Here is a 27700-nt window from a genome sequence, read left to right as displayed (position 1 = left end):
CAGAAGGTACTCGTCGAGCACCATTAAACATTTGTAGGTTACATCAACACGATTGCAGTTTTAGTGCCATGCCCGTGGACGCTAATCTCACGCAGAAATATTCAATACCAAATTCATGCAATTGAGCGGTGAGGCGTTGCTGACACTTTTCTTTTAGCCATGGTGCCGCATAGGAAAGCAGGTCACCGTAGCCATCCATGTTCTGGTACCGGCCATACCGATTAATGCCATCATGTACAGGCGAAGGTACTAATACTGTACATACTGGGAGACCCGGGGTCTCCGATCATAACGTAGCTATACCTCGGCTAAGGGCTTGGTTTTCTCCTCTCCCGTCATTACAAAATCACTTCGGACGCCACAGAGTATGTGCGATGAGTTGCAATGCATTGGAGGGTATAATTTAGAGCACAATTTCTACGGCAGCTGAGGCTTGGGGGCCCTGCCGAAAAGTATGGGTTTTGATATTGAGGGTTTCGCCTTCTTCAGACTTCCTTGAGGACAGTTTGCTCTTGTTTGGTCACCAATCTTGATCCGGCGGGGTATTTTGCCACAGACGCGTGGGCGCTAATGCACGCGACGCGCTGTCGGACAATGATGACGCTGTGGCTTGGGCCCACTGCGATCCAATCATCCAGCTGGCAACAGTGCAGCATGCATCGACGCATCTCCGGGGAACAAGCCCTCCATCTCACACGCGAGAGGGGTGGTAAAGAGACAGACATGCTAGACCTCGCTGGCGTGGCCCAGAAGACGTGGAGATGAGATGCGGTGAGAGGCGCATGGCTGTTGTGATGCCAACGGATGCGGGCGAGCGGAGGGGACGGGCGGTGGACAATAGTTTAATGTGTCGACCGAGCTCCACTTCTCTCTGTAGCCGGTCTATCGTCCCCCTCTCATATTCGCCGCCTTTGCCTCCCTTGCTCCCTCTTTTGTCTCCTCCACATCCACCTCTTTGTCCACTCCCGCATACACCCAGCCCGGACTCCTCCCAGGCTGGCCATCCGCCTTCTCTCCTTCCCCAACCTCCCCACCTCCTCCCTGTGGTCGCTGGAAGACCACAGCGGTCACTCTCATCGGTCGACGCCCCACACTCCTTAACCAGCCAAAAGTGTACCACTTGAATCTGCTAATCGCGTCCCACCATGAGCAACTCACGCGTCTACCGAGCACTCGACACTAACATGCACGCACGCGCCGGCAGTGAGTACCTCGTGCCCCCGCCCAAACAACGCAGTCGCTGATCAAACCCCGCATAATCGCAGTCTTCGGAGGCGGTCTCCTGTGAGTTCGCTTTAGTGTTGCTTGAATGGACGCGTTTCTGACAGGTATGTTAGTGGGGATCCTTTATCCGACCTGCCGATCGTGGGCGGGCTTTCTTCTGTGCTCTCGCCGGTCCTCACGGCCATCAGTCTCCCTGGAGCGAGCACGAGCACCACGGCTGCGACGACATCCGTAAAGACTACATCCACGGTCGCTCTCACGACATCCAGTACAGCTGCGTGCGTGCACCTATACTTAGTACCATATCTCAGTGAGATTTATGAGCCACCTCCACAGAACCGCGACAAGCACAAGTGCAACATCCACGTCCACGAGTGTTGCCACCTCTGCTGCTAGCACTTCTAGTACTGCGTCCGCTACTAGTACGTCGACGAGCTCTGCGACATCTACAAGCACCCAGGCAGTCTCGGATACTGCTGCCGCGACGTCCACAGCGCCGCCCGCTCCGAGCAACACCGAGACCAGCGCGTCGCTGACCTCCAGCTCCACGTCTTCCTCGGCGTCCGCCTCGGCATCGGTGGCCGCAGACACCGCGAACGCCCCGAAGGGCTTCTTGGCAAACAAGGCGCTCTCCGTCGGCGTGATCACGGCGGCGTCGCTCGTCGGGCTGGTGCTTATTATCGCGATCGCGACCTGGGCGATCCGCAAGCGCAAGAACGACCGTATCGACCGGGACATCCTCGATTTTTCCACGGCGGCCAATCTCATGCACGACACGGAGAAGGGCGCGGGCGCGGGCGGAAGCGGCAGCATCGAAGCCGCCTCGAGCACCGGCCACGGCAGCTCGTCCAGCCACGGTACGCTCTCGCTCGGGCCCATGGAGACGTCGCGCGGCATGTACGAGAACCGCGGCTATCCCGCGGCGGCCCCTGCGTACATCCCCCGGAACCAGCCATCGCGCATGGCGAACCCGTACCCCGCGCAGCAGCAGCCCGCGTACAACACGTACGCGTTCCCCAGTCAGGAGCAGAGCAACACCACGTACGGGGGCTGGAACAACTACGGCGCCTACGGTAACGGCAACGGCGGCGCGATGCAGGCGCAGAACAACCAGTTCGACCAGGCGTACTCCGGCACGGAAGACCCGTACGGCGGCATTGCGTACGACGCCCCTCAGCAGAACGGAGCCATGGCTGGCGTCGGCGCCGGCGCGCAGGGCCAGGGCCCAGTGCGCCGCCCCTCCGCGCACCGCAAGCCCCCGCCGCAGCTGTACATCGCGCCGAACCCGATCTCGGAGGCCGTCGTAACGAGCGCACCAAGCCCGATTGGCGCCCAGCCGATGCGCCGCACATCGCTGCTGAACTCCCCCGTCGTCGAGGGCGCGCCGCGCGAGCGCAAGGATACGCTGACGCACGTGGAGCTGCTGGACCCGAGTGCACCGAAGGTGCCTGCAGCGTCCCCCCGCCTCCCGGACGAGTTCGGGAGGCTCGCGTCGGTCCCTGCGAGCAAGGACAGCCCGGTGGAGCAGCCCGTGCGCCGCCTGGTGGTGCGCAACGAGTGAACGGCCGCCGGCCTGTAAGCTCTGAGTCGCCCGCCCTACGACCGGGGAAACCGACCGGTGATACCATGTGCAAACGCATGCATACCTTGTAATACCACGCGTCGCTCGCCCCGCCACTCACCACACCTCGCCACCTCAAACCCGCATTTCGACTTCATGTCCATGCCCCCATTTGCGCGTCCTGCCCATGCGCCTTCAAACCTTCTCCCGCATGTGTTCCATGCCCCCGCTTTCACTTCATGCCCGGCGCGGGCCCCCGCAGGCTCTGTTCTCGCTCGCTGTGCGTTTATACCGTCCGTCTCGTCGCCCCTTAGGATATTCGCGCGCGCGTTCCTCCGCCCTCTGTCCTGACTTGCCGGACTGTCAGGCGCTACGGTAGACCCGCGGCACCCCGGAGGCCGCGCCGCCCCTTCATGCTTTATGATTTTCTTTCATGCTCTCATACATCGTCGTTGCAGCTGTTGTTGTGTCTAGCACCTCGATCCGATACGTTTTCCTTTTTATATTTTCACTTACCGCATTCTGGAGCACACTCACCCGGCCGCCCAACCCCATGTATCAGTAGGATATCACCCATCTAGCTCGCGCGCTCTCACTATATCTCGCCCCGCCCCGCCGCACGCCACGCGCACGCGCACGTTGCTGCGCCTCTCTTCCTTGCTCTGCTGTGCACACGCTTCTTGTTTACCCTGTTTACATGTCGGCTAGATATACTTAGCGAGACCCCCCATAATGCCAGTGGCGTTGTTCACATTGTATGTGTGCGTGATGTGGGTGCATACATGTGGTCGGCGAAATTGCGGTACGCCCGTTCGGAAATCGGAAGTATGCTGACATTTAGGCTAAGCTTGTGTCGTGTTTTTGCGCATATAGCGGGGCACTCGAGCGTCACGCCAAGGTGAGAGTGAATGGAAATGCTATATCGGTAGTCGCTACAGAGGCAAACGCTACAAACAGACAGTAGAACGCGCTTTTCACCCAGACCAGACAGCGGGGCCGGGCTGAGTGTAGTTCTTGGGGATGGGGTACTAAGATGGGCATCCCAACGTTAGTTTGCGAGTCCTACACGGCGAGAAGGGGATACTCACGTTGATGTTGATGAGGATGCCGGGCTCGTAGCCAGTGTAGACACCGGGGATGGCAACGAGGGGGCCGGGCGTGCCGCTGCCACCGTTCTCGACGTTGACCTGTCCGCAGGAGATCTGCCGCGGCACCGTCAGCCCCATCCCTACACACTTCCTGACCCAACGGAATGAAACTCACGTAGAACTGGGCACCGCCGTAAGTCGAAGCGACGTGCAGCGCGATCGCCTCCATGCGGACGAGGTACTGTCCACTCGGCAGGTTCTTCGGAACGGTGAACGTGACCCCCGGAACGCCCTCCGCCGGGAAGCTGATCGAGCTCCCGCCGTTCGTCTCGGCCGTGATCTGGTAGACCTTGAACCAGACGTCGCCGTCGCCCGCGAAGCTGTTCACGTCCCCGGGCGCCTTCGCCATGTACACGTTCACGACGCCGGGGTGGTAGATGGTGCCGTCGGACATGATGCCGAGCTGCGAGCCGGCGGAGACGGTCGCGGTCTGCGCGGTCGGGTTCGTCGCGGAGTCGTAGCAGCGGAAGTCGGGCGAGGTGACGTCCGTGACGGGCGCCTGCGTGTTGAAGTTGTTCGTCTTGCGGACGTTCACCCACGCGGGGGTCGTCGCACCGCCGACCACGAGGGACGGGAAGGTGTCTGGTGAGCGCAGGCGGGTGAGCAAACCCGAGTGGTTAAAGAGGTGCGGTAGGTGAGTGCTTACAGTGGGCCGAGGCCGTAGCGACGAGGGCGGCGAGTGCGAGGAAAGACTTCATGTTGGAGGACTTGGGCACTGAGCTGCTGTTCCACCGCACTCGCTCCCAGCCTTTATACGCCGCCGAAATCGCGCATATTGCAGCGTATGTATTAGCTCATGTCGCCCGTCCAACCAGCAGCCGTGCGTTGCGGCACAGGCAGTGTGGAGCGGCCGGAGATTGTCTCGAGCGCTGCATGTCCAACGAGGCGAGATGCCGCCAACGCAGTCCGTTCCGTCGCACAGCAGCTTTCTCCGAGAAGCTCGAGCAATCACTACCTGCCCCGCGCAGGCCAATGGGCGTGCGGCCCCCGCTGCTTCTTGTTGAGCGGAGGAGGCTCCGAGATAGGCAGGTGACACGGCGAAGCGTCCTCGAGGGCAGCCGCGTCGACGCTTCGCTGGGAGGCCGGAATGGGCGCGCGTCCGACGTATTGCCTTTTTATCCGAATGTGCACCGAAGGCGCGCCCCCGCACTGGGGGCACGCGGGGGCTGTAGTGCCCCGCAGCGTCGGCCCGCACGGGGTGAATGGGCGAACCGCGACGATCTGGGGAGGCCCCGGGGAATACGTGCCAACGTGCTCGGGTCTGTGCATTCGTCATCGGCGGGGGGTGTTGAGAACGCGTGCGGGGATGATAGAGCGAAGAAGGGGGCTCACCGTCTTAGTCAGGGCTATAGATAGCTGCGTTGTCATGAAAGGCGACATGTCGATGTCTTGTGAGAGACTGTCAGTAAGATAGGTGATATGTCGCGACGATGCACGTCCGACGTATAGGCAGGAAGACCGCAAGCGCCACTCTCGCGTGTTAGCAGCAGCAGGCAAATGGACGAACCAAAAAAATTGACCTGAGGTGGTATGCCTTCCTGTAGCAATGACGCCACGACGGAAGGAATATAGATTTGAAGACGGTCAGCAACCGTGACGTTAGTACTGCTGCAACGGGAGAAGTAGAAAGTTGAAGGCAGCCGACGATCAACACTTGCGGCTCAAGAAAAGCAATCAATAGCAATACATTCTATACAGCGTCGTACCTTCAACGTGCTCATTATGCTCATCACGCGCTCTCCTGGCTGCGACGGCTCGAGCCCGCATGGCTCCTTACGCTCTTCTCGTCCTCCCCTCCCATCGTCGACCTCTCAGGCTTCTCCGCCGCAGCGCCGTCCGTCACCAGCTGCGCCCGCCCGCGCTTCTCCCGCCGCTCGAGATACCACACGAGCCACGTCACGGCGAGCGTCGCGACGCACGTGCCGATCATGGCCCACATGCCCTTCGTGAAGCGCGGCGCGTCCGTCGCGGGGTAGAAGACGAGCGGCCACCACGCGTTGATGACGTTGTTCCACATGTTCATGGACGCGAGTACTACCGCGCGTTCTTGGTGGTCGTCTGCGCAGATTTGGTTGGCCCATCTATAGCATCCGTCAGACCCAGCACTTGTGATCACATATACATGCATAAAACGGAGGGAGCGGAGAGGCTTACGCGAAAGTGGTCGCCTGGCCTGCATAAGTCGCTCCCGCAAGATAGTACGCGAAGAACTTGAGCCCGATGGGACTGCTCCAGACGAGGATGCAGATGGCTGCGACGATGCCGGCGATGGCCATATACACGAGCACGGGCCATCGAGCACGAGAGTGGGTCGCGTCGGTCCACGTCGCACACACCAGCGTCGAAACGATTGCGAACGCGGTCATACCTGATGGGTAGTAGTCTATCGGGCGTGTGCGCTGTTAGAACGGACCCCGGAGAAACGGGAGAAATGGACTGACCGATTTGCGGGACGGTGAACCCGCCGATGGCTTTCAGCCATTGGCCCATGAGGTTGTTCGAGCCTAAGCTCTCTGTTTCGCCCGATATCGCGAACTTGAGCGAGGGACGTTAGTCCACCAAGTATGTTTCAACAGGCAGTCAACCTTACCAGTAGACTGCAGCCGTACCACCGCCATCGGCCGAGGACACGACGGAATATTCCCCATGAAAGGTGGCCGTGCGAGATATCCTTGTCCTTCTCCGATTCGAGTCGCTCGCAAGACAGCAGACGCTCCTGCGAAACGTTGTAGTTAATGATAATGAATATCATGGTACGCTCCGGCGTGCAATGGACAACCCACCTCTTCGGAGAGGTAAAACGCCTTAGTCGTCGTTGGCACGTCAGGGAACATTAGAAACCCATACAGCGCGATGGGCATCGTGATGACGCCGTCGATGATGAATCTTAGTGGGGTGAAATCAGTGCGGCCCTGTAAGACAGGAATTGTCAGGGCTTACAGCCAACGCCATCCGCTGCGCCCTGAGGTACCGTTGAGATGGCTATGCGGTTTTGACAGCGGTCAGCGTAGGTATGGTACATCAAACAATCACCTTACGTGTAGACGGCGGCTTGCAAGACACCGGAAAATCTGTGTACGGTCAACATTGTTAGATACAGCGGTGATGTAAGCCTACTTACAGCGTGCCAATAAGACCGGACGACGTGAAGATGCCCGATCGCTTGCCAAGTTCCCCAGGTTTATACCAGCTAACAACATTCAGATCAGACCAACATAGTCAGGGAGCAAACTGTGCAAAAATGATGCTTACGATCCAAGAATATAGTGCGTGCCAACAAATGTGGACGACTCGGCGATGCCTTGGAAGAAGCGAATGGCATATATCTGCACAGGGTGGTCATTTGTGAGCGTTGAGCGCATATATCCCTTCTAAATTATGACGACCTACTTGTTGTACACTCGTAACCGCGCTTGTGCTATAGATGGTCGCAGTCAGTGACCTGATGCTACTTTGCTTTCGTGACACAAGCCCTTACCAGAACGTCAAGACGCCCCAGACTATTTGCATAGATGGGAGCCATATTCGAGGCGGCACGACTTGCAGCATCAAGTTATCTGCATGAACGCAGGCAGTTAGCGCTCCGAGCATGACGCCATACTGCGGAGCGTCATTCACTTGGGATCATCCCGACGATATAACCGCATGTAAAAATGGTGTTGATTTGCTACGACCGGGAGCCAATCTGAGCTATACAGAGCTGTAGACATGATTGAATGCACTCACATTAAATTGTGTTCCGTGCATGTTGAGTTCTTCACGCATGCCAGAAACGTATGCATTGGAAACATTGCTTCGATCGAGGTCTATGATGGGCCATAGGAAGTGGAGGGGAGGGGAGACGACATTTGATTAGAAACGTGTAAAGCTTCGGCGGGCGACTCGGCCACATACAGTTTGAGAAATACTGGTACAGATCAGCGGTGTATTTCAACACCCAAGCGTTGAGAAAGCACTCACCATGAGACAGCAGTACGACAAAATGAACCAATCTATCTTGAGCAATAGCGTCCGTTCCGTCTTCGTCGCCGGCACCTCCCCCCACACGAAGTGACGGATCTTGCGCCTTAATGCCATCGTAGAGCACACTCCCAGAATAAGACCCGAGATGAAAAAAGAACCCGAGAAAACGCTGAGAATGCGGGGGATGCGTGAGAGGCCGATGGATGAAAAGAGCTCGAGGAGGTCGTACGAGTCGAGAGCAGCGGTGCTTATTCAGGATGGTTCGTGAAGAAATGTCGTCCTATGGGAGGGTGTGCATGAGAGAGACGTCTAGGAAGTCGTACGAGGTGTGCGGTGGGAGGACGGCGGAGAGCCGGAGGACGCGCTCGAGTCGAGCAGTCGCCGGTGGAGAGCCTTCCCCACTCCCGATTTTCTCGGACGCTTCAGCCGCCACGATCACGTGGAGAATCACAGGTGTCGAGCGCACGTCGAGCGCGCCTCCTGCCTCTCTGCTCGCCACGATGACCTCCGACGCACCCCCAACTGCATACACGACGTTCCCATGAACCTCGCAATCCACTCGAACATCGTGCTCAGACACCCTGCTGGACGTTCTTCCGATGCCGGCGGTCGTTACGTGGCTTCTCGCGTCTTGCGGATCTTCGTCAAACCACCGCAAACCTGTTGTCGAACTCTACGACTGCTTCGTAGAAGAGAAGGAAGAGATCGACGGTATCTCTTATAGCAATACATCACAAATCCATCACGTTGCATCTCCCAGGGAGCGGCGAGAGTGTAAGGTTCGGTCGTTCCGATACTCTCAGTCCGCCGAGCTGACCGAGTAGTGAGTTGTACCTATCATCCACTCATCGCTAATTTGATACGGAACACGCCCACGGACCATCGTGCTTTGGGTGTCTTCGAACTCGTCAGCATCGTGTACGCCTGTGCTGTTCTATTCTGCACGGCTACTCGTCGAGATATTTATCCGAACTACGCCTCGCAGCGCGCCAAGCACGTCTACTGCGGTATGTTTAACAAATGACACTTAATATCAGGTGCGGAAGGAGAAGGCGGCGCAGTATTGACACAACCTTCGCGACTCTATGGCCAGAACAACTGAGGACCGAGCCGGGAGCTCAGGAGAATGCCCGCAGTCGCGGCAAGTATTCACTGTCGCTGCGATCAAGCTGCGGTCCCATGCGTTTATGCTGCAGCAGGACCCACACCAGCCTCGATTTCGGTGCTCTGATGCTGCTGCTATCGCGTCCGAGTCTTGCTTATGCCCGATGCCGTCGCAAATGAACGGGTACGGCTTCAGACCCGGTCACCCGAGTACATCGTACCCTCGAACGCTCACAACCGTCCGCATGCTCAGCAGCGGATGCAGAACGCCCCGTTCTTTTTCGGCTTCTGTTGCTGCGCGTGCGAAAAGGTGAACATACTCATGCTCGATAGCACCGCTTTATGGACGACTGCGAACATCAACGGCATGAAGTGGCTTGAAGAGGCACGTAAACGTATTTGTGCCCGGCGTCACCTAACTGATGTCCCCTCCGTAATTGTGATAGCACACCGTCCTTGGGTGTAATGTCTGCTCTGATAGCATGAGACCTCCAGATGCTTCCTTAGGCCTTAGGCGTTGAGTAGGGTCAATTCCGCTTACGTTCAGACCTTCTAGGCATTTTGCCCTCTTCTGCGCCGGCCGCCGACCTCCCGGAACTCGGAACCGGTATGGTTCAACTGACTCTGCGCAGATGCCGAGAAGATCGCTGTTGCAGCGTGCTAAACAGTGCTAAACAACACCGTATGATCGGCGACGCCACCGTGGTCCGCCCTGTCAGCATTACTCATTCACAGGGGCGCCGCCGCGGGGCATTCGCTGCCTCCGCGCGCGCCGCAAGACCAGGCTGACTCGAGCTGACTGGGGGCTTGTGGCGGACAATGGCGCAGCGCACGACCGGCACGCAGGTGCGAGGCTCGAGATGATTGACGCCATCGCGCGCAACCTCCCTGCGGAGGATGGCTCGACTCATCGCGGCGCGCAGGGACCAGAAGTCCGCAGAAGCACGGACGCCTGCCGAGCGCTGAGGACTGTGATAGCACATACAAAACGCACGCGCCAAGCGCATGTATGTCCACATGATAGGAGTTAGCGAGCCTCGATGGATTCGGCCGAGGAGTCTTAGGTAAAACACAACACAACAGGGGGCGTCTGCACGACTCGGTAGGTAGTGCGCGTTCGGCAGGACTCCGGCAGATGAGAGGGACAAGAGGGGACGGTGGTAGGTAGGCTCCCATGGCTGTCGATGAAGTCACCGTTAATGGCGCTGCTCTGGGAAGGGCCGGGGAGGCAGAAGCGCATCGTGCGAGGACAAGAGTATCAGGACTAGAACATCACAACATGTGTATAGTCTATCTGTCCATAGGAGCGGCCTCAGAAGGGAGATATCCGAAGGTCCGAATGAGAAGCCGATGCCGGCGAACTCAGAATCGGTCGGCGTCCGACCGTCAAATGACACAACGGTATATCGGAACGTCTCTGGAAGCTCTTGCCGGAATCATGGCGCCGTCATCGGCCGGTCGAATCTGCATCGACCGCCTTCCAGCCAGTCTTCACGAGCGTATTCTTCAGCGTCCGGGTCCGGAAAGACAGCGGGACGCGCCGGGCTCTCTAGGGTTTATAGCGTCGAGAACGTCGTGGTCGAGCGTCGAAGAAGCGGACCCCGGGGCCAGGCCGACAAATGCAGGAGGTTGATTATTCTGCAGCATTGTAGGCGTAGTAGTGAGCGGCATCGGGCGGCATGGGTAGGAGAAATGTACTAGTTTGCCGTTTTGGACCGACTCACCGATGACGCAGCTTGTGCCGCGGGATTCGGGATCGAAGATCGACATCCGCGCAGTGTGCACAGTTGGATGAGGAGGCCCTAGTGCCTGCCGTATTGTGAGAGGTGGCTGTCCTGTATGAGAGCGCAGCGAATTCGACTGCGGTTCAGTGGAAGCCGAAGCAACATGCGCAGAGATCGCGTTCTGCAGAAGGTTAGGCAGGGGAGGGGGATCCAGCAGGGTGGAGTGCTGATTCGGGAGGGGTTAGTCAGACATCAGTTGGGCGTCGAGCGGAACGGACTTGTGCGCGGTTGTGCCGCCACACCGTCCGAAGGGCAGTCGGGACTCTGTCTTCGCTGCCTTACTCACTCGCGTTCTCGAGCCTTCGACCGCCCGACTTCTGCCGCCCACCCCTCCGTTCCTTGGCTCGTCCTCCCCGCGCATGCACCCCTTTATAATCGCCCCCTTCGGGACCGCTATGCCTCCGTTACACCCCTCCCCCCTCCGCCGCCATGCGTGCCCCCCTCCGTTCTCCTCTCCTTCTCGTCCCCGCGCTCGCCGCCGTCGCCGTCTCGGTAGCGGCCGGCCCATCCTACTCTGATTCCCGGGCGATTGACATTCTGCCGGCACCCTCAGAACGCCTCCTCATACCTCGGGACGGAGATCACGGACATGGCGGCCACAACCATAATGTGCAACCTCTCACCGTGCTGAACGAGACGGAGGTCGAGATGTACCACGGGCCCACACCACCTTCGTATTTCTGGCTGGACATTAAGGAGCCGCCCGCGGACGAGAAGCGCTATCCGGGCTTCATGGGTCTACACGCGTTGTGCATGTCCCTCGCGTTCTTCGGGGCTCTTCCAATAGGTGTGTCTGCCTCGCGGCCTTCCTCGGCGAAGCGCGTCCGGCCCTAATACCGCGCTTCGCGCTCTAGGCATCGCGCTCCGGTCTGTGAAGCACGCGTGGCACGGGCTGACGGTGGTCGTGTTCTACACACTCGTCGTGCTGGGGCTGTCCACAAGTGCACTCTACCGCAAATTGACGCCAGACCTGTCCGTACTTTTCGGCGCTCCGTCACCGCCACTGAAATGACTTACCGGGTGATTGGCGTCGCAGGTACGAAGGCAGCAAACACGGCAAACACGGCTACTTCTTCCTCGCCTGCGCCGTTGCGCTCTCTGCGCTCGACGTCGTCGCCCAGGTCCTCCGCCTCGTCGCGTATGTGCGCGCCATCCGCGCGGGCGAGGACCGGTTCTCGTTCAGGACGCTCTGGAACGTCGTCATACTCGACCGCGACGAGCACCCCGCCGGCGCGGAGGCCGAGTACACCAACCTCGTCGTCGACGACCCCGAGGAGCTCGAGGACGCCGAGCTGAAGGCGAAGGACATCGAGGAAGAGTCAATACCCGTAAGACATGCTCGTGTTGTTGCGCCGATCAGGACCGACCTCGACATGCATCAACAGGACGACCACGACTCCGACGAGACCGCGCAGTGGGCGAACGACGTCCGCCGCCATCGTCGCCACCACTCGTACACTCACTCAGCGGCGTCCGAGCGCACGCTATTTGGCGCACATTCGCCTCATCGATCGGACGATTCGCTGCACGAAACTGGCCATGTTTACCCTTGGCAAGGCAAGGACAAGCGCGAGGTCCTCCGCTTTATTGGCCGTGCGACCTTCGCTGTGTGCGAGAGGTTACTGGTGTTCGCGGGCTTCATGCAGGTCGTTTCGGGCATCGTGGTTTACACTGGTGGCTGCCGGGGAGGCTACATCAATGTATGTCTCGCTCATCTTATCAGTGAGTAACTTGGTTTGTTACCCATTCACTTTCTCACCGAGTGTCTGCAGAGGGTGGCATTTTCTGGTGCTATGGGCTCGTAACATTCGCTCGATTCCTGGGATCCTTCTCAGAGCTCGGCTGGGCATGGAACCGCGCCCCGCGCCACCACGGAAAATACCCCACAGCCGAGTTCACCGAATCGCTCGTCATCTTCCTCTACGGCGTCACGAACACCTGGATGGAGCGATTCGGCGTGAGCCCCGGCGCGCCCTACACGACCAAGCAGATCCAGCACATCAGCATCGCCGTCATGTTCTGGTTCGCCGGGCTCGTCGGCATGGGCATCGAGTCCAAGCGCATCCGGCGCTGGCTCGCGGCCGGGGCGACCGCTGCGGTCCCCGTCACCGGCCGTCACCAGGAGGCCGTCGCGGAGCCCCCGAGCTACATCGCGAGCTACAACCCTTTCCCGGCGCTGTGCATCGGGATCACGGGCGCGGCGATGGCCGCGCATGCGCAGACGTACCTCTTCCAGGTGCAGATCCACATGGTCTGGGGCAACCTGCTCGCTGGGTTCGCGGTGCTGCGCTGCCTGACGTACTTCTTTCTCTGGCTTGGGCCTCCGCGCTCGATCCTCCCGTCGCGACCCCCGACTGAGGCGCTCGCTGCGTTCCTGCTTGCGTGTGGAGGCCTCGAGTTCATGTTCTCGACGGAGGAGTTGACGGTCGCGGCGATGCGCCAGGGACACGACGACGTGATGATGTTCCTCAACGCGGGCGTCGCGATCACGTGTCTGGCGTTCTGCTGGGTGCTGCTTGTCGTCGGTCTCAAGGGATGGTTGAAGAGCCACTCGCAAAAGAACATGAACTTCCACTCCTCAGCTTAGAAGTGGCATCATGGAACGCATTCACATACTACCCACCTCCGCGCCACCTAAACCTACGCCCGCAACCACACCCCACTCACCCACGTACATACACCATCGACATGGCGTTGCTTCCCTGGCTCAATCGGAAGGCACGGATACCCTAATGAGGCGCCTTCGACCGGGCCTTGTCTTCCCGCCTCATAGCGATTCCACCGTTCCGCCGCACAGCCGTGCGGAACCTTCGGCATACGCCAGGACGACTCTGGGTTCTCCCTAGAGACGTCCGCTCCCGCCCCCATCCCGACACACTCATCTGCTACGAGGCTTTCATTTGCCGCCCCACCCAGTTGTAGTTTATATTGCTAGCCTCACCTTTCCACCACACACGCCCACTCGGGTGCTCGACGACTGGCACGCCCGCGACATCTTGTCGCCCATTCTATTACGACTTCTCATGCATGTTGTCACGATCATTTAGTACAGTACTTGTCTTAATAGCATTTGTAGCAACACTGGCAGTTTATTTGCACGAGTTCGCGTTTGACTGAGGGATCGTGTATACCCTGAGCTCCGCCGCGGGCGCTCCGAAGGTTCATAGAGCGATTTCGCGTTGATCCCGGCTTAGTACCTGCGTGCACGATGTCGTCACATTGCGGGAGATGTGCTCGATCTCGCACCAGATTGACGTTCTTGAGCCCGTTATAGGCATTCACATGCTATTTGTGGCCGATGAGTAAGTACGAGCGCGAGCGGAACGATCGCGCGCAGAGGCTTCGGTTTGCAGAGTCCGACACGGTTCTTGCGTTACGCTCTCACGTAGATCGACGGCAGATCGATTTCCAGCTCGACTCACTCGCTCACTAGAGCTTCAGCATCACTGGAGGTTTGACGGTGCAACCGCCATGACATCGAGCACGGTCCCAGCAGCAGCGCAGAGCGACGGGGCGGCAAGCGGAGAGAGGCCGTATGTCGTCTTTGGCTATGGCTCGCTGATATTCAAGGTTATTCTCTCTCGTTCTTCGCTGTGCTTTTGGGACGCTGACAGTGAGGGTGTATGACTTAGCCACCTCCCCATGTCATTGCAGAAAGTGAGTACTGTGTTGGCAAGCCACGCATGGGTCAAACGTTGACTATATTAATTGTGCACAGCGCCAGGTTACCTGCAAGGCTACGTGCGCCGCTTTGCGCAGAAGTCGCATGATCATAGAGGAACTCCAGAGGTCATCCTGCTCCCGCTCGGACCCATAGTTCTAAGCTAATCCTGCGCTGTAGAAACCTGGACGCGTCGTGACGCTCATCCACAAGGAAGATTGGGACCACGTCTCGCAAGCAGTGCGTATGCTATTGCAGGGTCTTCCGCAGGACAAACTTGACTTGCCATGTATTCAGGATCCATTTCCAGATGACCATGTCGTCTGGGGTATGTGCTCAATTCGGATCCGCGTGTATGTGGTGTTGATCTTCTTGTGTTTAGGTGTTGCATACACAATAGACCCAGCGCACGAGGCCGAAGTGCGAGAGTACCTAGGTATTCCATTTTGCATCCCAAGGTCCTTCGAAGGAATTGCTGACCCGTCCCGGTAGACTACCGAGAAAAGGTCTGCACATTGTCCAGTCATATTTACACCAGACGTTCAAGGTGGGCGCAGGATGGATACACCCTCGAAGAGATAGATATCTATGGTCTTGTAGATGGACATGAACAAATCATCCTTCCCAAGGTCGGCCGATTGCGATTATCACTTGACAAAATCCTAGTAGGCTGACTCTTGTGTTAGGCATTCGTATGTCGCAGATACTGCGTCCAAGTTCCAATCGGCATTGACTTAACCTACGAGATTACAGTGCTACGTCGGGCGACCAGATAATCCGTCGTTCAGTGGGTCTATCGTCAGTAGATACTCCTGACGGCATTGCTCAACTTTCTATCAGTTGGCTCCGAACCAATGGACAAACTTGCAGAGCACATATGGCGCTCTGTCGGCCCCTCTGGCCTCAACAAGGTGACACCAACACACATGTCCAAAGAGTGTTCTCGACATACTGACAGCCTCCGTCGCCACATAGGACTACCTTTACAACCTTGCGGAAGCCGTGCGACGCCTTGCGCCCGAATCACACGATTCCCATCTTTTTGAGTTGGAGGTTTGTGGCGCCCTGTACAGATTTGCGGTGGAGTATGCTGAAAATATCATACTCCTTGTGCAGACGAGATGCCGTGAACTAGATGAGAGTGCAAAGCACAATCCGGCGGGAAATAGTGTCAACGATTTGTGACGTCGTGCGCGACCCGGTGCCAGAATAACGCCCGGACCAAGAACCTGCACGATTCGGCTTCGAAGCAGGTTTGCCCGAGCTCGTCATTGCTCGAACACACGCTGTCAGCAACAACTATACGCCGCGAAGGTGATGGCTTCAGGGCCGTCTTTACGCGCGTAAATCCATCGTGTTTCGAATGCACTGAAATGGCCTTAGATCGACAGCGAACTTGGGCGTATGACCGTCGTGTATTCACTCACATTCATGATGTCATTGTACCTCCCGGTAGCAAACGTCCGAAGTCTCACTTTGACAGATCGGCCGACGATGATACCATGCGGACACCGGTGCTTCGACCGGGATGATACTACGAAAACAACCTGCGGTGGCCTCTCAGCGAACGCCAACGAGCTCTTCCTCTTGGGATGATGAACTACGACCCGATGCTGGACCTTCACTCAAGAATAACGCTTACCTTCGGTCGGCGGATGTGTGCTGCGATCTATGACGTGCCGAACCAGGCATGCCAACGGACTGCCGAGGCCAGCCAGACCCATCGAGATGTGAGACAGATACACGTATATAAGCAGCCACGCCTCAGACGAACTGCAGTCTCAGCACCGCGCAACCGCAAACATTTACTGCAAGCTTCCTCTACGGAGCTCACATCTCGCCCTACTCACCGTCCCAAGGGTTTTCACAGGACATCCACGATGTACATCCCGCGCGCCATAGCGACCACCGCAGCCACCCTTGCGTCGGGCGTGCTCATCCCCCTCTACATCGACCCTGTCGGTGGGCCCGACTGTTCCGGGTGGGCCCCAGTGCTCAGCAGGTAGGATCATCATCCCACCGCTCATTCGCACGTCTTCTGACGGAGGGGCTTCCAGCATCGCGGCACACCCCTCCCTCCCATTCTGGATCATCATCAACCCCGCCAGCGGACCTGGGGCGCACGGGAGCCAGGCCCCAGTCGAATATCAGCAGTGCATCCCCATCCTCCGCGCCTCGAACGTAGTCGTGCTGGGGTACGTGCCGACGTTCGAGGGCGTGGCGAACAAGAAGTCGGGCGTAACGGAAGACATCGACACGTACGCTGGGTGGGGCGCCGCGTTCCGGCCGGACGGGATCTTCTTCGACCAGGTGTCTGGCGCGAGCGGCGATTTTGCGACATACCAGGGCTTCACAGAGCACGCGGCGCCGCTGTTTAACGGCGGAAGCGGTTTTGTGAGTGCGATAGCTTTAAAAGAAAGAGAAATTGGACGCTGACGTGCCTCATTGTTTCTGCGTCCTCAGATAGCGCTGAACCCCGGCGACGCACCCCAGGACACCGCATACTATGGTCTCGCGGACCTGTTGCTCACGGCCGAGAACTTCTTCGATGAGTTCAGGTAAGCCATGCGTACCTCCCTGTATCCATGGGATAACGCTGATACTGTCTCGTCAGTACGAGCGACATTAAGCTCGGAGCATCCACACCCCCGTCGAAGCAAGCAGTGGTACTCACCAACGGACCCTCGACCCCTCCTACCTCGCTCATCTCGCAGCTGATCACGACGGACAAACTGAGGGCGTTTTACGTGACGACGGACTCGCAGACGGATGGGGCGAACCCGTACGACAACCTTCCGACCGATCTGGCAAGCTACATCGATGCCGTACAAGCTGCTCAGTGAACCCGATGCCAAGGTGTGCTAGGATTGGGCCGTATGGAACTTGAGGTGGAGCTATAGGTGGCGTCCAGCGGGCTCGTGGGGAGCCTGTAGTGGGAAATGAATGCGGATATGTGAGGTCACTTAGTCCGATATTGAATTGCAGTCCGGATCCGACTGCGTTGATACTAGCTGCTTGAGCATCGACGCCTTGGCGGTAGGCGCACTGTGTATGGACTCACCACGCGTAAAGTGTAGCACTACCCACCGTGAGCGGTGTAAATAGCTGTACGCAGAACAAACCGTTTCAGCGGTTGTTGCTTTCAAGTTGGCCAACATGTGGGCACATACGCTCTGCGCTATAGTTAGTTCAGACCGCGATCGAATTCGCCAGATCCGCATGGCTTCTCCTAAATGAACGATCGTGGATCCGCCTCTCAGTTCCGCTTGGCGGATACTCTGAAAGCGGGAATAAGTTAGCATCCCGCCCGCGTCGGCATCTGTGGGCGTTGTGTAGTCGTCTAAAGCAAGCACCCTTCCCCGATAGTTGTTGACCTGCCTTTCTCTGCTGCCCTGCTAAAACGGGAAGCCCGCGGGAGTCACAGGCGCCGCATATAAGTCGGGTTGAAGCATTCGCTGCGTGTTCTCCACCTACTCACTGACTTCTAAGCGAACGTGGGTACATCTTGGAATTTTTGAGAAGCACTCGAACTCACCAGTGACTGTATAGCCGTTGCAATCGTCACTGTCATGTACATTCCTCGTGCAATCGCGGCTGCCGCCACCCTCGCCTCCGGCGTTCTCGTCCCATTGTACATCGACCCTCTATCAGGGCCCGGCTGCACTCCCTGGGTACCACTCATCAATACGTGAGTTCCTGAGATATCCTATCAACTTCAACCAACTGGAGCCTCACCTATTTCTCGCAGCATCAAGGCGCACCCCACCGTCCCCTTCTGGCTCATCATCAACCCTAATAGCGGACCAGGAAAGAGCGGAAGCCAAGCCCCAGCCGAGTACCAGCAGTGTATCCCAAAGCTGCGCGCCTCGAACGTCGTCGTGCTCGGGTACGTCCCGACATCCTACGGCGCTGCCAAGAGGAAGGCGGGCGTGACGACGGACGTCAACACCTACGCGGGCTGGAAGGCGGCGTACAAACCGGACGGCATCTTCTTCGACGAGGTGTCCGGAGATAGCGTTGACTTGTCGACGTACACGACGTTCGCGTCGCGTGCGCGGTCGCTGTTCAAGAGCGGCAAGGGATTCGTGAGTAGATTCTGCCCTACGATGTGGTATCATGAGCGTGCCCGGGCTGACTGGCTCGTGCTTGTGCTGTAGGTATCCCTGAACCCTGGTGCCGCACCGAGTTCGACCAAGTATTACGGCATCGCGGACCTGCTGCTCACGGCGGAGAACTTCTACAGCGACTTCAAGTCAGTATCTCAACACCTCGTTTGCCTAACAAGTAGACTCACCTGTCCTTGCAGAGCCAGCATGTTGTCGCTGGGCTCCTCAAATCCGGCCACAAAGCAGGCCGTGGTGCTTACGGATGGACCGTCCACGCCCCCGACGTCGCTGATCTCGACACTCGTCACGCAAGACCATGTGAAGGCGTTTTACGTGACGACGGACTCGCAAGCAAACGGCGCAAACCCGTACGACAACCTCCCGACTGACCTAGAGAGTTTTGTCGCCGCCATTCAGTCAGCACAAGCCTGAAGAGTAGGGGAGCACCCGGGAGGCTGGGTGGAGGAACTGGAGAGACGAGTAAATTGTACGAGTTCAATTTGAAGTGGAATGAGAGGGGTGTTTGCTGTCTTTGTTAAGTAATTGCTGAGAAACTTGACGGCGTGAATGCCAGATGTTCTTAACCCCCAAAGATATGTTGCGAGCGTATCCAGCATGTTTAGTCGGTCATAACGAGAGTCAGAAATTAGGAGCAGAGCACAGGTTTTTCCCGAACCGTTTAGCTCGGCATCTCCCGATACTGTAGCGCCTCCGTACACGCCGTGCCGGCAGCACCAGTCAACTACCATGACCGACTTGAAGCACCTTTCGTCCTATCTGGCTTTCTACGGCTGTATCTGCACCGCGCGGACTATCAGCCAATAAAGACCCTCATGGACCCACAGCTCGAGGGGCCACCGAGCGCTATCTGCATATCGCGCCCCCCGCGATAAGTCATGCTGCACGAACGATCGGCGCGGTACCCGGCCTACCGTATCATGCCAGGCTCGCCTCAGCGTCCCCGAGCCACCTGAGCCTCTGCATTCCGCGCCCGTGGCCGAGCTCCAGCCGCGCTGCAAACGCACCTTGTCCGCAGACCACGTCGACCCTTCTCTTTCTTCTCTAGTCCACCACCCCTCCGCTCCAGCAAGTCAGCATGCCATCCGACAAGGTTCACGTCCTCGCGCACCCGATTGTGAACGCGCGGCTCTCGAAACTGCGGCAGACGACTACGAACTCGAGGGAGTTCCGCGAGGTGCGTGTCCTGCGACGCATATAGTGTGCTGTTCAGGGTGTTTACACAAAGGCGCATCGTAGGGCATTCATGACATCAGTCTGATCCTCGGTATCGAGGCGAGCCGGGATCTAGAGGAGGCAACCTTCAAAGGGGTGAGTGTGCTGCGTGCGTTGTCGGATCTGGGACGAGTGTCTCATCGTGCTCTTAGGACACCCCGGTTGGCCCGTTCACGGGTTCCGTGATCAAGCCTAACATTGGACTCACGCCCATCCTGCGCGCTGGTATGGGGATGACCGATGCTTTGCTCAATCTCTTCCCGTACGTATGAGCGCCCCGGATGCTATTGTAGACGCTAACCTGTGTGCTGAAGGGCCGCGAGCGTGTACCATCTCGGGATCTACAGGGAGAAGGTGTCTTTGCAGCCGGTCGAGTGTACGTCGAAAGATGATATCAATGTGCGGATGAAGCTGACAGTGATTGGCAGACTACTCGAAGCTTCCCCCGAACCCGACTGTGGACCAGGTGTTCTTGCTCGACCCTCTCATTGCTACCGGTGGCACGGCGTGCGCAGCCATGCACATGTTGATCGAGTGGGGTATCTCTGGTCAGTCCAGCTCGCAAACTAAGTGTGAGAGCGAGACTTGACATGTTTGGCCCACAGTGAATAAGATCAAGCTGCTGTGCGTCCTCTCATCCCAGGATGGCTTGAACAGGGTCCAGAAGGAGTTCCCGGGTGTCGAGGTGAGCCCCGTGCATTCAACGTTTTGCGCGTGTTCTCATCAAGTTCAGATCTGGGTCGCGGCTGTTGACCAGCACCTGACGCCTAACGGTTTGATTTCTCCTGGACTGGGTGACACGGTAAGCCTTGCAGTGCTGCACAGTGTCCTCTGTCCTAACAGCGCATACAGGGTGATCGTCTGTACAACACTGTCAAGGGATCTGAGAAGATTTGAATAATCTGATACTGCTGTATTTTGTACTGTAACTCGGAAGGAAACATCTTCGCTACACACTCGTCGCGGAAGCATTCGAGGATGGGCGCCTACGCGACGCGCGACGCGAGTAAAGCGCGGTCACGTGTTCAGCATAACGCCATCGTTTGCACAGTGTGCGCCATTTGCAGCGACGAGGTCAGCGACAATTTCGTGGACGATCGCTCTCCCGGCCGTCCCGAGTGAGCAATAAAACTGCACGGAGGCGGACGACCGCGCACTCTCCCACTCTCCTCACCGTCGCCCCCATCCCCCTCGCCGGCCAGGTTAGCGAGCGATGGCCACGAACGCCCAGTCCGGGACTTCTACGCCCTTCTCCGCGACGACCACGCTCTCGGCTCCGCCCACCCCAAAACTGAAGGCCTCGCCGGCCAATGATCTGCAGAGCATTGCAGAGTCTGGGGCTATCACTGCGTCCACTCTCGTCGAGTACATTGCTTCGCGCACAGCTTCCTCCTCTTCCGTCTTCGTCTACGACCTAGCCGAGCAGGCTGGCTTTGGATCGCTCACCAAATCTTGGGCGGATGCCGGCAGCGAGACCGCCCCCGTCGTCTCTCTCCAGACCAGGGCTGGCGCGGGCCTCAGCCTGGTCGGCCGACTCTCTCAGGGCACCAGCAAGGATGCTGCGAAAGGTGCCGTCCTGACCGCTTACACCACCCCCTCTGGGCTGGCCGCGATGGTCCAGTCCCTCACCTACCTGCCCCCCGCGACCCCGACGAGCCGCCTCGTTATCCAGGTGCCCACCGTGAGGCCCGTGGGCGAGCAGTTCGCGCTCTCTCCCACGCTCGCCCCGTTCACCCCCGCGCTCGCGCTCCTCCCCGAGGGCTTCACCGTGCTGCTCTCCGCGACGCCGCAGGAGGCGGTCGACCTCGCCGCGCTCTCGTACCAGCTGACGGACACCCATGTCATCCACCTCTTCGACCACCACGGCTCCGCGCGCGAGACCGGGCACGTCGCGACGCCCCCCATCGTCCTCCCGGAACCCGGGCTGTCGCTGGAGGAGGGCCTGAAGAAGGCGGGGATCAGCGCGTTCGAGTACGCTGGAGACCAGGATGCGCAGACGGTCGTCGTGCTGCTCAACGGCCCGCTCGCGCTCACCGCGAAGGCACTCGCAAGCCGTGTCTCTGGCCTCGGCGTCGTGATCGTGCGCGTCCTGCGTCCATGGGACGAGCAGGCGCTCCGCGCCGTGCTCCCCGCGTCCGTGAAGAAGGTGCACGTCTTCGACGAGGTGCCGACCGAGACGACGCAGGGTGCGCTCTACCTCGATGTGTTCGCGGCGCTTCTGAACCCGCTCGAGCGCGGCCCCGTTGTGAAGGCGCACCGCGTCGTGCCCGCGCGCACGCAGGAGTTCCTGACCAACCCGACGTCCTTCCTCACGTTCGTCACCGACTTGCTGCCTTCGCCGGTTCCTATACCCTCTCTGGCGGCACCGGACCTCAAGAAGCTACTCTTCTTTAGCACGCCCGAGGGCGCGCTGTCCGCGCTTCCGCGTATGGTGGAAACTGTCTTCCTCCCGCACAAGGCGCTCTCATCGCGCCTGCTCACGGACTACGACGTGCTGTCGAAGCCCGGAGGCGTCACCGCGGACCGCATCGTTCTGTCGTCTAAGCAGAACGACGCGCCATTTGTACCGCTCTCTGCGGTCCTGCCCATCTCACTTCGCAGTGATGGTGTAGCGGATTTCGTCGCCATCCTTGACCCGGTGTTGCTGAAGTCCCACGACGTGCTCAGCCATGCCGCTCCTGGCAAGCCGGTACTGGTGGTGACAGACGCAAAGGCCGCCGAGCTGGCCGCAAGTCTGCCTGCTGAGGTCACCGAGCTCATCCGCGAGCGCAATCTCCATCTGTGCACCTTGGATGCACGAAACGTCGTTTCCGAGCTTGCCAAAGGAAACGCTCACGTCCTCAAGGTACTGGAGAACGTCGTCGTGCTCCTCGCGTTCCTCCGACTATACCTCGGTCAGGCCGCAACCGAGGACCTCGTCGCAAAGGTCGCACGCGCAGACCTGGGCGACAGCATCCAAGGCGTAGACCTCACCGCGCTCGTCCACCGCTCATGGACCAGCCTCGTCGAGATCGACCTCTCCGCGCCCCCCACAGACCAGCCCGCCTCCACCCCCCTCAAGCGCTTCGAGTTCAACGCGATCGCCGTCGAGACCGCCGCGGGCGACACCGTCGTAAACGGCGCGCGTCTCGGCTCGTGGCACGACGCCGCGAAGCACATCCTCTTCCCCTCCGCCTTTACCCCTCCCGGGCTCGCCTCCGCCTCCCCCTCGGAGCAGAACCCCGCGCTGCGCCCGGAGCTGCCCGAGCGCACGTTCCTGATCACGACGACGGTGAACCGGCGGCTGACGCCGCTCGAGTACGACCGCAACGTCTTCCACCTCGAGTTCGACACGCGCGGGACGGGCCTGCGGTACGAGATCGGGGAGGCGCTTGGGGTGCACGGGTGGAACGACGCAGGGGAGGTCGCGGCGTTCTGCGCGTGGTATGGGGTCGACCCGGATAGGCTGGTGACGCTGCCTGTGCCGGGGACGGATGGCGCGCGCGTGCATACGCGCACGGTGTTCCAGGCGCTGCAGCAGCAGGTGGATCTGTTTGGGAAGCCGACGAAGACGTTTTATACGGAGCTGGCGGAGTATGCAACGGACATGGCAGACCAGTATGCGCTGCGCTTCATCGGCAGCCCCGAGGGCGTCGCGACGTTCAAGAAGCTGTCTGAGAAGGACACCGTCACGTTTGCGGATATCTTGCTCCGTTATGGTAGCGCGCGTCCGGGCATTGAGGTGCTCTGCGAGCTCATCGGAGACGTCAAGCCCCGCCATTACAGTATTGCGAGCTCGCAATCCGTTGTCGGCGACCGCGTTGACCTGCTCGTCGTGAGTGTCGATTGGGTCACTCCCAGTGGTAAGCCGCCTTCTTCATCCTACACATGCGCACGTATTCATATTTTCGTCAGGCTCTCCCCGCTACGGCCAGTGCACGCGCTACCTCTCCGGTCTCAAGGTAGGCCAGAAGGTCACGGTCTCCATCAAGCCCAGTGTCATGAAGGTCAGTTTCCTGCGCCACCTTCCTATTCCTATGCAACTCTTCTCACCCTGCCTTACTGCCACAGCTGCCCCCGAGCAACACCCAACCCATCATCATGGCCGGGCTCGGCACCGGCGCCGCGCCCTTCCGCGCCTTCCTGCAGCACCGCGCGCACCTCGCCGCGCAGGGCATCCCCGTCGGGCCGACGTACTACTACTTCGGCGCGCGCCACGCCTCGCAGGAGTACCTCTACGGCGAGGAGATCGAGGCGTTCATCGCGGACGGGACCATCGCGCGCGCCGGGCTCGCGTTCTCGCGCGACGGCCCGCGCAAGGTGTACATCCAGCACCGCATGCGCGAGCACGGGCCCGACCTCGCGCGCATGCTCTGGGACGAGCAGGCCGTGTTCTACCTGTGTGGGCCGACGTGGCCGGTGCCGGACGTGTATGAGGCGCTCGTGGACTCGTTGGTGGGGCATGCGGGGGTGGGGCGGGAGGAGGCGGGGGCGTTCTTGGAGGGGCTGAAGGAGGAGGAGCGGTATGTGCTGGAGGTGTACTAGATGCTTCGGGCGTGTCATTTTGGTTTAATCGTCACGAACGCGCATCACATTGTCGACAGATCACTAGTAGTTAGCTATGATATACGTAGATCTGGGAGTATAGTAGTAGGATAATGTATCGACCGCACAACAAGATGAACTACAAGCAACTATCATTTCAGCGTCTCTCTTCGCAGGCTCCCTTCGAGTTAAAAGTCCAAGCTTCAGTATCTTCCGTTCCCCCTCGCCCGCCAGATCCAGTACGCCCCGAGCCCGACGATGATCAGGCCCACGACAGTGACCACGACCGCAATCGCGATCTTGCCCCCCTTGCTCAGCCCGCCCTTCGTGCTGCACCCCGTCCTGATCGCCGCATCGCACGGCGTCCCCCCCGGCCGCACCGCCGCATACGCCCCCGCCTCCACCTGCGTGTAATACGGGTCGCCCACCCCGCGCACGAGCGCCTGCGCCGCGAGCGTGAGCAGCGGCGCGCTGTAGTCGAGCGCGACCTCGTTCTGCACCCAGTCGCTGCGCAGGTCCCAGAATCGGTCCTGTGCGTCCGGTCCGCCGACGAGCCCGCCGTAGAGCACGTACGCCTCCTGCGCCGGGGTGGTGTCGAGGTCGTCTGGGGCGGAGAGGGAGGCGTTCGCGCCCGCTGGGGCGTACCCGGTGGAGATCGCGGAGTGCGGGTTCGCGGGCGAGTTGGGGTGCGTGCCGACGACGTAGGGGACGGACATGGGGTTCTTGCCGAGCGCGTAGTTGAGCTGGCCTTGTGCAAAGGCGGTGTATCTGTCGTTCACGGTGGGGCTGGTGGTGAGGTTCGCGAGCGCGTAGCGCATCATGAGCATCGCGACGTTGAGTGCCGGGTTGAGCGAGGCCTCGTCGGAGTCGCCGGGGAAAAGGAGTAGGCCGCCTGCGGGGTAGAAGATGTGGGTCAGGAGGTGGAGAGTGGTTGACAGGTGAAGACTGACCGTCGGTGAGGTGCGATCTGCCGGTGTCGTTCACGATGGCTCCGAAGTAGCCTTCGACCGCGCTCTGCCACACAGACAATGTAGCATTACTTCCCGAGACTACGTCGGGATAGGAAGACGCCACTTGGGCGCCCAGAACCGCTATTCCGGGTGTCTTCGCGTCCCAGTTGAAGACAGTTTCGTCGCCCGCCTTGAGTTGAGAACCTAGGTTGTCCGAGTAATACCACTTCACCGCGTCTGCATAGTAGGCCGTGGCGTTCGATGTCTCTGTGAGCGCAAGGAATAACGCCGCGATAGCAAGTTCGTCTGAATACGCGGAGGACGCGTAGGCGTCGCCTGATTGAGGAACGGCAGTCTGGTATGTCTGCATACCCCCCGTGGCATTTGTCGCGAAGTCGTAGAGTGCACGGGCATGGCTTTGTAACGTCGATGCATAGCTGCTATTCCCGAGGGCCGTGGTAGATGTCGATGTGGATAGCGTGCGGTTCGAATACAACGCGGAACACGCCGCAAAAGCTGCCGACGCCTGGGCGGCGGCGTCCGTCCCGGGGCTAGAAGAGCAGGTCAGGAACCAAACACGAATGCCAAGGGCTGACTGAGCGAGCGAACCTGGTATCGTTGATCTGATAGGACGGGCGGGGTCCAGGTATGTCCCTATCGCCTCCCCAGTATGCATTATCCAAGTTGCCATCGCCGACTTGCACGTAGAGCGTGTTAGCCGAAGGATGCGCCTAAATTGCGTTTGACGTCATTGACTGCAGGACGGTCGAAAAGACTAGGGTTCTGTGAGAAAGTCCCGGGACCCTTTCTCACAAATGTTACTAACATTGGGCCATCGGAGGACTTTTTATCGGGTTTAAGACAATTACACGAGTCGAATACCGGCACAGCACGTGTCGCGCGCCCTGTAAGGCGCAAGCCAGCGCCCGCTCAGATCGGGCGTCGTACTATAGCGGCGCGCTCCTCAGGAGCATCCGCCACTCCGCGCACTCCTGGGCGCGGATAAATCACTAATGGCAGCAGGGAACTCCTTTCGAGCGGCCGAGTGTAAGTAGAGGGTTTCGCTCCTTTGCACTCACTCTCATCTCGCGCTGCTCGGTAAGCGTATCTTCGTGTCTCCCTGCTGTCCTGGCTCATTCGCACCCACTCTCATCTCGTGCTGCTAGATAGCTCGTTTATTAACATGTTATTAACATTTTGTGACAAAGTGTTCATAACACGTGAATAAAGCCTTAACGGTGTTTCTAATATGAAGGGCAAGGCGCCCGTCGCCGTTCCGGATCCTCGAGAGCCAGAGCGGCGTGCGCTGGCATATGCACACCCCGCTCTGTACTCTACAACGTTGCCTGCCGCGCGGGCCCGAACCTGCGACGCACTCGACGTCGAGAAGGGGTTCTCCCAGAGCCTGCCAATCCTCCGATTAATCACACTTTTACACATGCCAAAATCGCCCCTTCCCGAGGCCCATGCTAATAACACTGTTATTAACACGCCTTCCTCACACCGCGAGCAAGTAACCATGCTCTTTTCCACAACATACTGAAATCATCGCGAGAACTGTTTTAATGAGCTTTGTGTGTATGTAGCCGGACCATCGTGAACACATGCTGAAGACATGTGGTGTTCCCAATGTCCCGAGCATGTATTCACAATGTTTCACACAGTACACAATATTCTTTGTATGTTCGGAGCATGGCGCATGGCGAAACAACGTGGTGACATTGTTTCAGTCATCAGCGTGTTATCGAAATGATTCATCAGAAAATATGTGGATATGCCCGCGGTGTCACAATGCAACTTAGTCGGGCTTTACTCACAGAACCCTAGGAAAAAAACGCGCTCAGGCTTACCTTGATCATCCAGTCAAGCCCCCAGCGGAGCATGTCGTCGAGGTAGGCAGTTTGGTTGGCGAGTTCGTAGCCTGTGCGCCGCATATGAATTGGAGTTCAGTCACGATGCGAGACATGTAACGGACCTTGGCCAGCGTCCAGAGCTCCCCAGCAGATGGACATCAGGCTGAATGACAGAGGGAAGGTATACTTGACATAGTCTGCGAAAGTCAGACACGTACAGAGGATTTTAAGCTCGTCTCAGCGTACCTCCAGCGTCATAGTATCCGCCCGACAAATCGAGGTTCACGTCAGAACCGTCGTCGAGCGCGCTGTCGTTGCGCCATGAGACGCGTTCGTTGGAGGGTAATTTCCCGCTCCTTTGTTCGTCGTAGAAGTACAGTAGGTTGCTGAGCAGATTAGACCATTGGGTATTAGATGTAGAGCCGTTGGAAGCCTCTGTACCCAGAGACGCGTCAGGTGGCGTGTACGGAGGCTCGGGTAGAGAAAGCTGCGCCAAGACAGACTGAGAAACAAGCCAAGAGAGCGCGAGGGCGCCGGCGAGGAGCATCGTCGAGCAGGAGATGAACGAAGCCTGGAAGGAGGAGAAGGT

General features: G+C 58.8%; 10 protein-coding genes across 10 annotated transcripts; 7 read left to right on the top strand and 3 right to left on the bottom strand.

Annotated features, from left to right (window-relative positions):
- The first annotated feature begins 959 nt into the window (after positions 1-959).
- On the top strand, positions 960-3385 carry TRAVEDRAFT_69829 (uncharacterized protein). Its single transcript, XM_008037246.1, has 4 exons — positions 960-1203; positions 1266-1284; positions 1338-1502; positions 1561-3385. The coding sequence occupies exons 1-4, from the start codon at positions 1146-1148 to the stop codon at positions 2783-2785; spliced, it is 1467 nt and encodes a 488-aa protein (XP_008035437.1). The 5' UTR covers positions 960-1145; the 3' UTR covers positions 2786-3385.
- A 374-nt stretch (positions 3386-3759) lies between these two features.
- TRAVEDRAFT_162729 (glycoside hydrolase family 61 protein) lies at positions 3760-4631 on the bottom strand (the record flags this gene model as incomplete). The annotated part of the gene is made up of 4 exons (XM_008037245.1): positions 3760-3813; positions 3874-3987; positions 4049-4515; positions 4580-4631. The coding sequence occupies 4 exons, from the start codon at positions 4629-4631 to the stop codon at positions 3760-3762; spliced, it is 687 nt and encodes a 228-aa protein (XP_008035436.1).
- A 958-nt stretch (positions 4632-5589) lies between these two features.
- Positions 5590-8136, bottom strand: TRAVEDRAFT_162725 (MFS general substrate transporter). The gene is made up of 15 exons (XM_008037244.1): positions 7894-8136; positions 7828-7840; positions 7660-7739; positions 7552-7600; positions 7412-7490; positions 7324-7351; positions 7186-7259; positions 7055-7123; positions 6972-7004; positions 6874-6915; positions 6717-6819; positions 6524-6649; positions 6375-6468; positions 6088-6316; positions 5590-6014 (listed from the first exon to the last, which is right to left on the bottom strand). The coding sequence occupies exons 1-15, from the start codon at positions 8008-8010 to the stop codon at positions 5663-5665; spliced, it is 1488 nt and encodes a 495-aa protein (XP_008035435.1). The 5' UTR covers positions 8011-8136; the 3' UTR covers positions 5590-5662.
- Positions 8137-11213: 3077 nt separating this feature from the next.
- TRAVEDRAFT_117374 (uncharacterized protein) lies at positions 11214-13371 on the top strand (the record flags this gene model as incomplete). Its single annotated transcript, XM_008037243.1, has 4 exons — positions 11214-11571; positions 11639-11777; positions 11821-12506; positions 12557-13371. The coding sequence occupies 4 exons, from the start codon at positions 11214-11216 to the stop codon at positions 13369-13371; spliced, it is 1998 nt and encodes a 665-aa protein (XP_008035434.1).
- A 799-nt stretch (positions 13372-14170) lies between these two features.
- On the top strand, positions 14171-15868 carry TRAVEDRAFT_27071 (ChaC-like protein). The gene is made up of 13 exons (XM_008036606.1): positions 14171-14354; positions 14417-14441; positions 14503-14573; positions 14626-14685; positions 14743-14773; positions 14828-14881; positions 14938-14951; positions 15003-15074; positions 15132-15137; positions 15199-15232; positions 15286-15356; positions 15421-15498; positions 15562-15868. The coding sequence occupies exons 1-13, from the start codon at positions 14256-14258 to the stop codon at positions 15628-15630; spliced, it is 684 nt and encodes a 227-aa protein (XP_008034797.1). The 5' UTR covers positions 14171-14255; the 3' UTR covers positions 15631-15868.
- A 369-nt stretch (positions 15869-16237) lies between these two features.
- Positions 16238-17558, top strand: TRAVEDRAFT_56779 (uncharacterized protein). The gene is made up of 4 exons (XM_008036975.1): positions 16238-16447; positions 16503-16839; positions 16909-17003; positions 17060-17558. Exons 1-4 carry the CDS (start codon positions 16326-16328, stop codon positions 17286-17288), a joined length of 783 nt encoding a protein of 260 aa, XP_008035166.1. The 5' UTR covers positions 16238-16325; the 3' UTR covers positions 17289-17558.
- Positions 17559-18014: 456 nt separating this feature from the next.
- On the top strand, positions 18015-18983 carry TRAVEDRAFT_18178 (uncharacterized protein; the record flags this gene model as incomplete). Its single annotated transcript, XM_008036531.1, has 4 exons — positions 18015-18133; positions 18194-18530; positions 18603-18697; positions 18752-18983. 4 exons carry the CDS (start codon positions 18015-18017, stop codon positions 18981-18983), a joined length of 783 nt encoding a protein of 260 aa, XP_008034722.1.
- A 588-nt stretch (positions 18984-19571) lies between these two features.
- Positions 19572-20739, top strand: TRAVEDRAFT_162714 (UDP-N-acetylglucosamine 1-carboxyvinyltransferase). The gene is made up of 8 exons (XM_008037242.1): positions 19572-19746; positions 19809-19880; positions 19937-20046; positions 20099-20160; positions 20213-20332; positions 20390-20469; positions 20518-20586; positions 20637-20739. The coding sequence occupies exons 1-8, from the start codon at positions 19648-19650 to the stop codon at positions 20679-20681; spliced, it is 657 nt and encodes a 218-aa protein (XP_008035433.1). The 5' UTR covers positions 19572-19647; the 3' UTR covers positions 20682-20739.
- Positions 20740-20997: 258 nt separating this feature from the next.
- Positions 20998-24308, top strand: TRAVEDRAFT_18176 (assimilatory sulfite reductase; the record flags this gene model as incomplete). The annotated part of the gene is made up of 3 exons (XM_008036530.1): positions 20998-23626; positions 23679-23770; positions 23835-24308. The coding sequence occupies 3 exons, from the start codon at positions 20998-21000 to the stop codon at positions 24306-24308; spliced, it is 3195 nt and encodes a 1064-aa protein (XP_008034721.1).
- A 203-nt stretch (positions 24309-24511) lies between these two features.
- Positions 24512-27658, bottom strand: TRAVEDRAFT_115248 (Six-hairpin glycosidase; the record flags this gene model as incomplete). The annotated part of the gene is made up of 6 exons (XM_008037241.1): positions 24512-25200; positions 25259-25809; positions 25868-25989; positions 27109-27179; positions 27234-27308; positions 27358-27658. The coding sequence occupies 6 exons, from the start codon at positions 27656-27658 to the stop codon at positions 24512-24514; spliced, it is 1809 nt and encodes a 602-aa protein (XP_008035432.1).
- Between the last annotated feature and the right edge of the window lie 42 nt (positions 27659-27700).

Source organism: Trametes versicolor (genome assembly GCF_000271585.1).
Source record: "Trametes versicolor FP-101664 SS1 unplaced genomic scaffold TRAVEscaffold_3, whole genome shotgun sequence".
Taxonomy (NCBI): Eukaryota; Fungi; Basidiomycota; class Agaricomycetes; order Polyporales; family Polyporaceae; genus Trametes; species Trametes versicolor.
The sequence above is the reverse complement of the archived record's forward strand: the minus strand, read 5'-3'. Positions and strand labels throughout refer to the sequence as shown.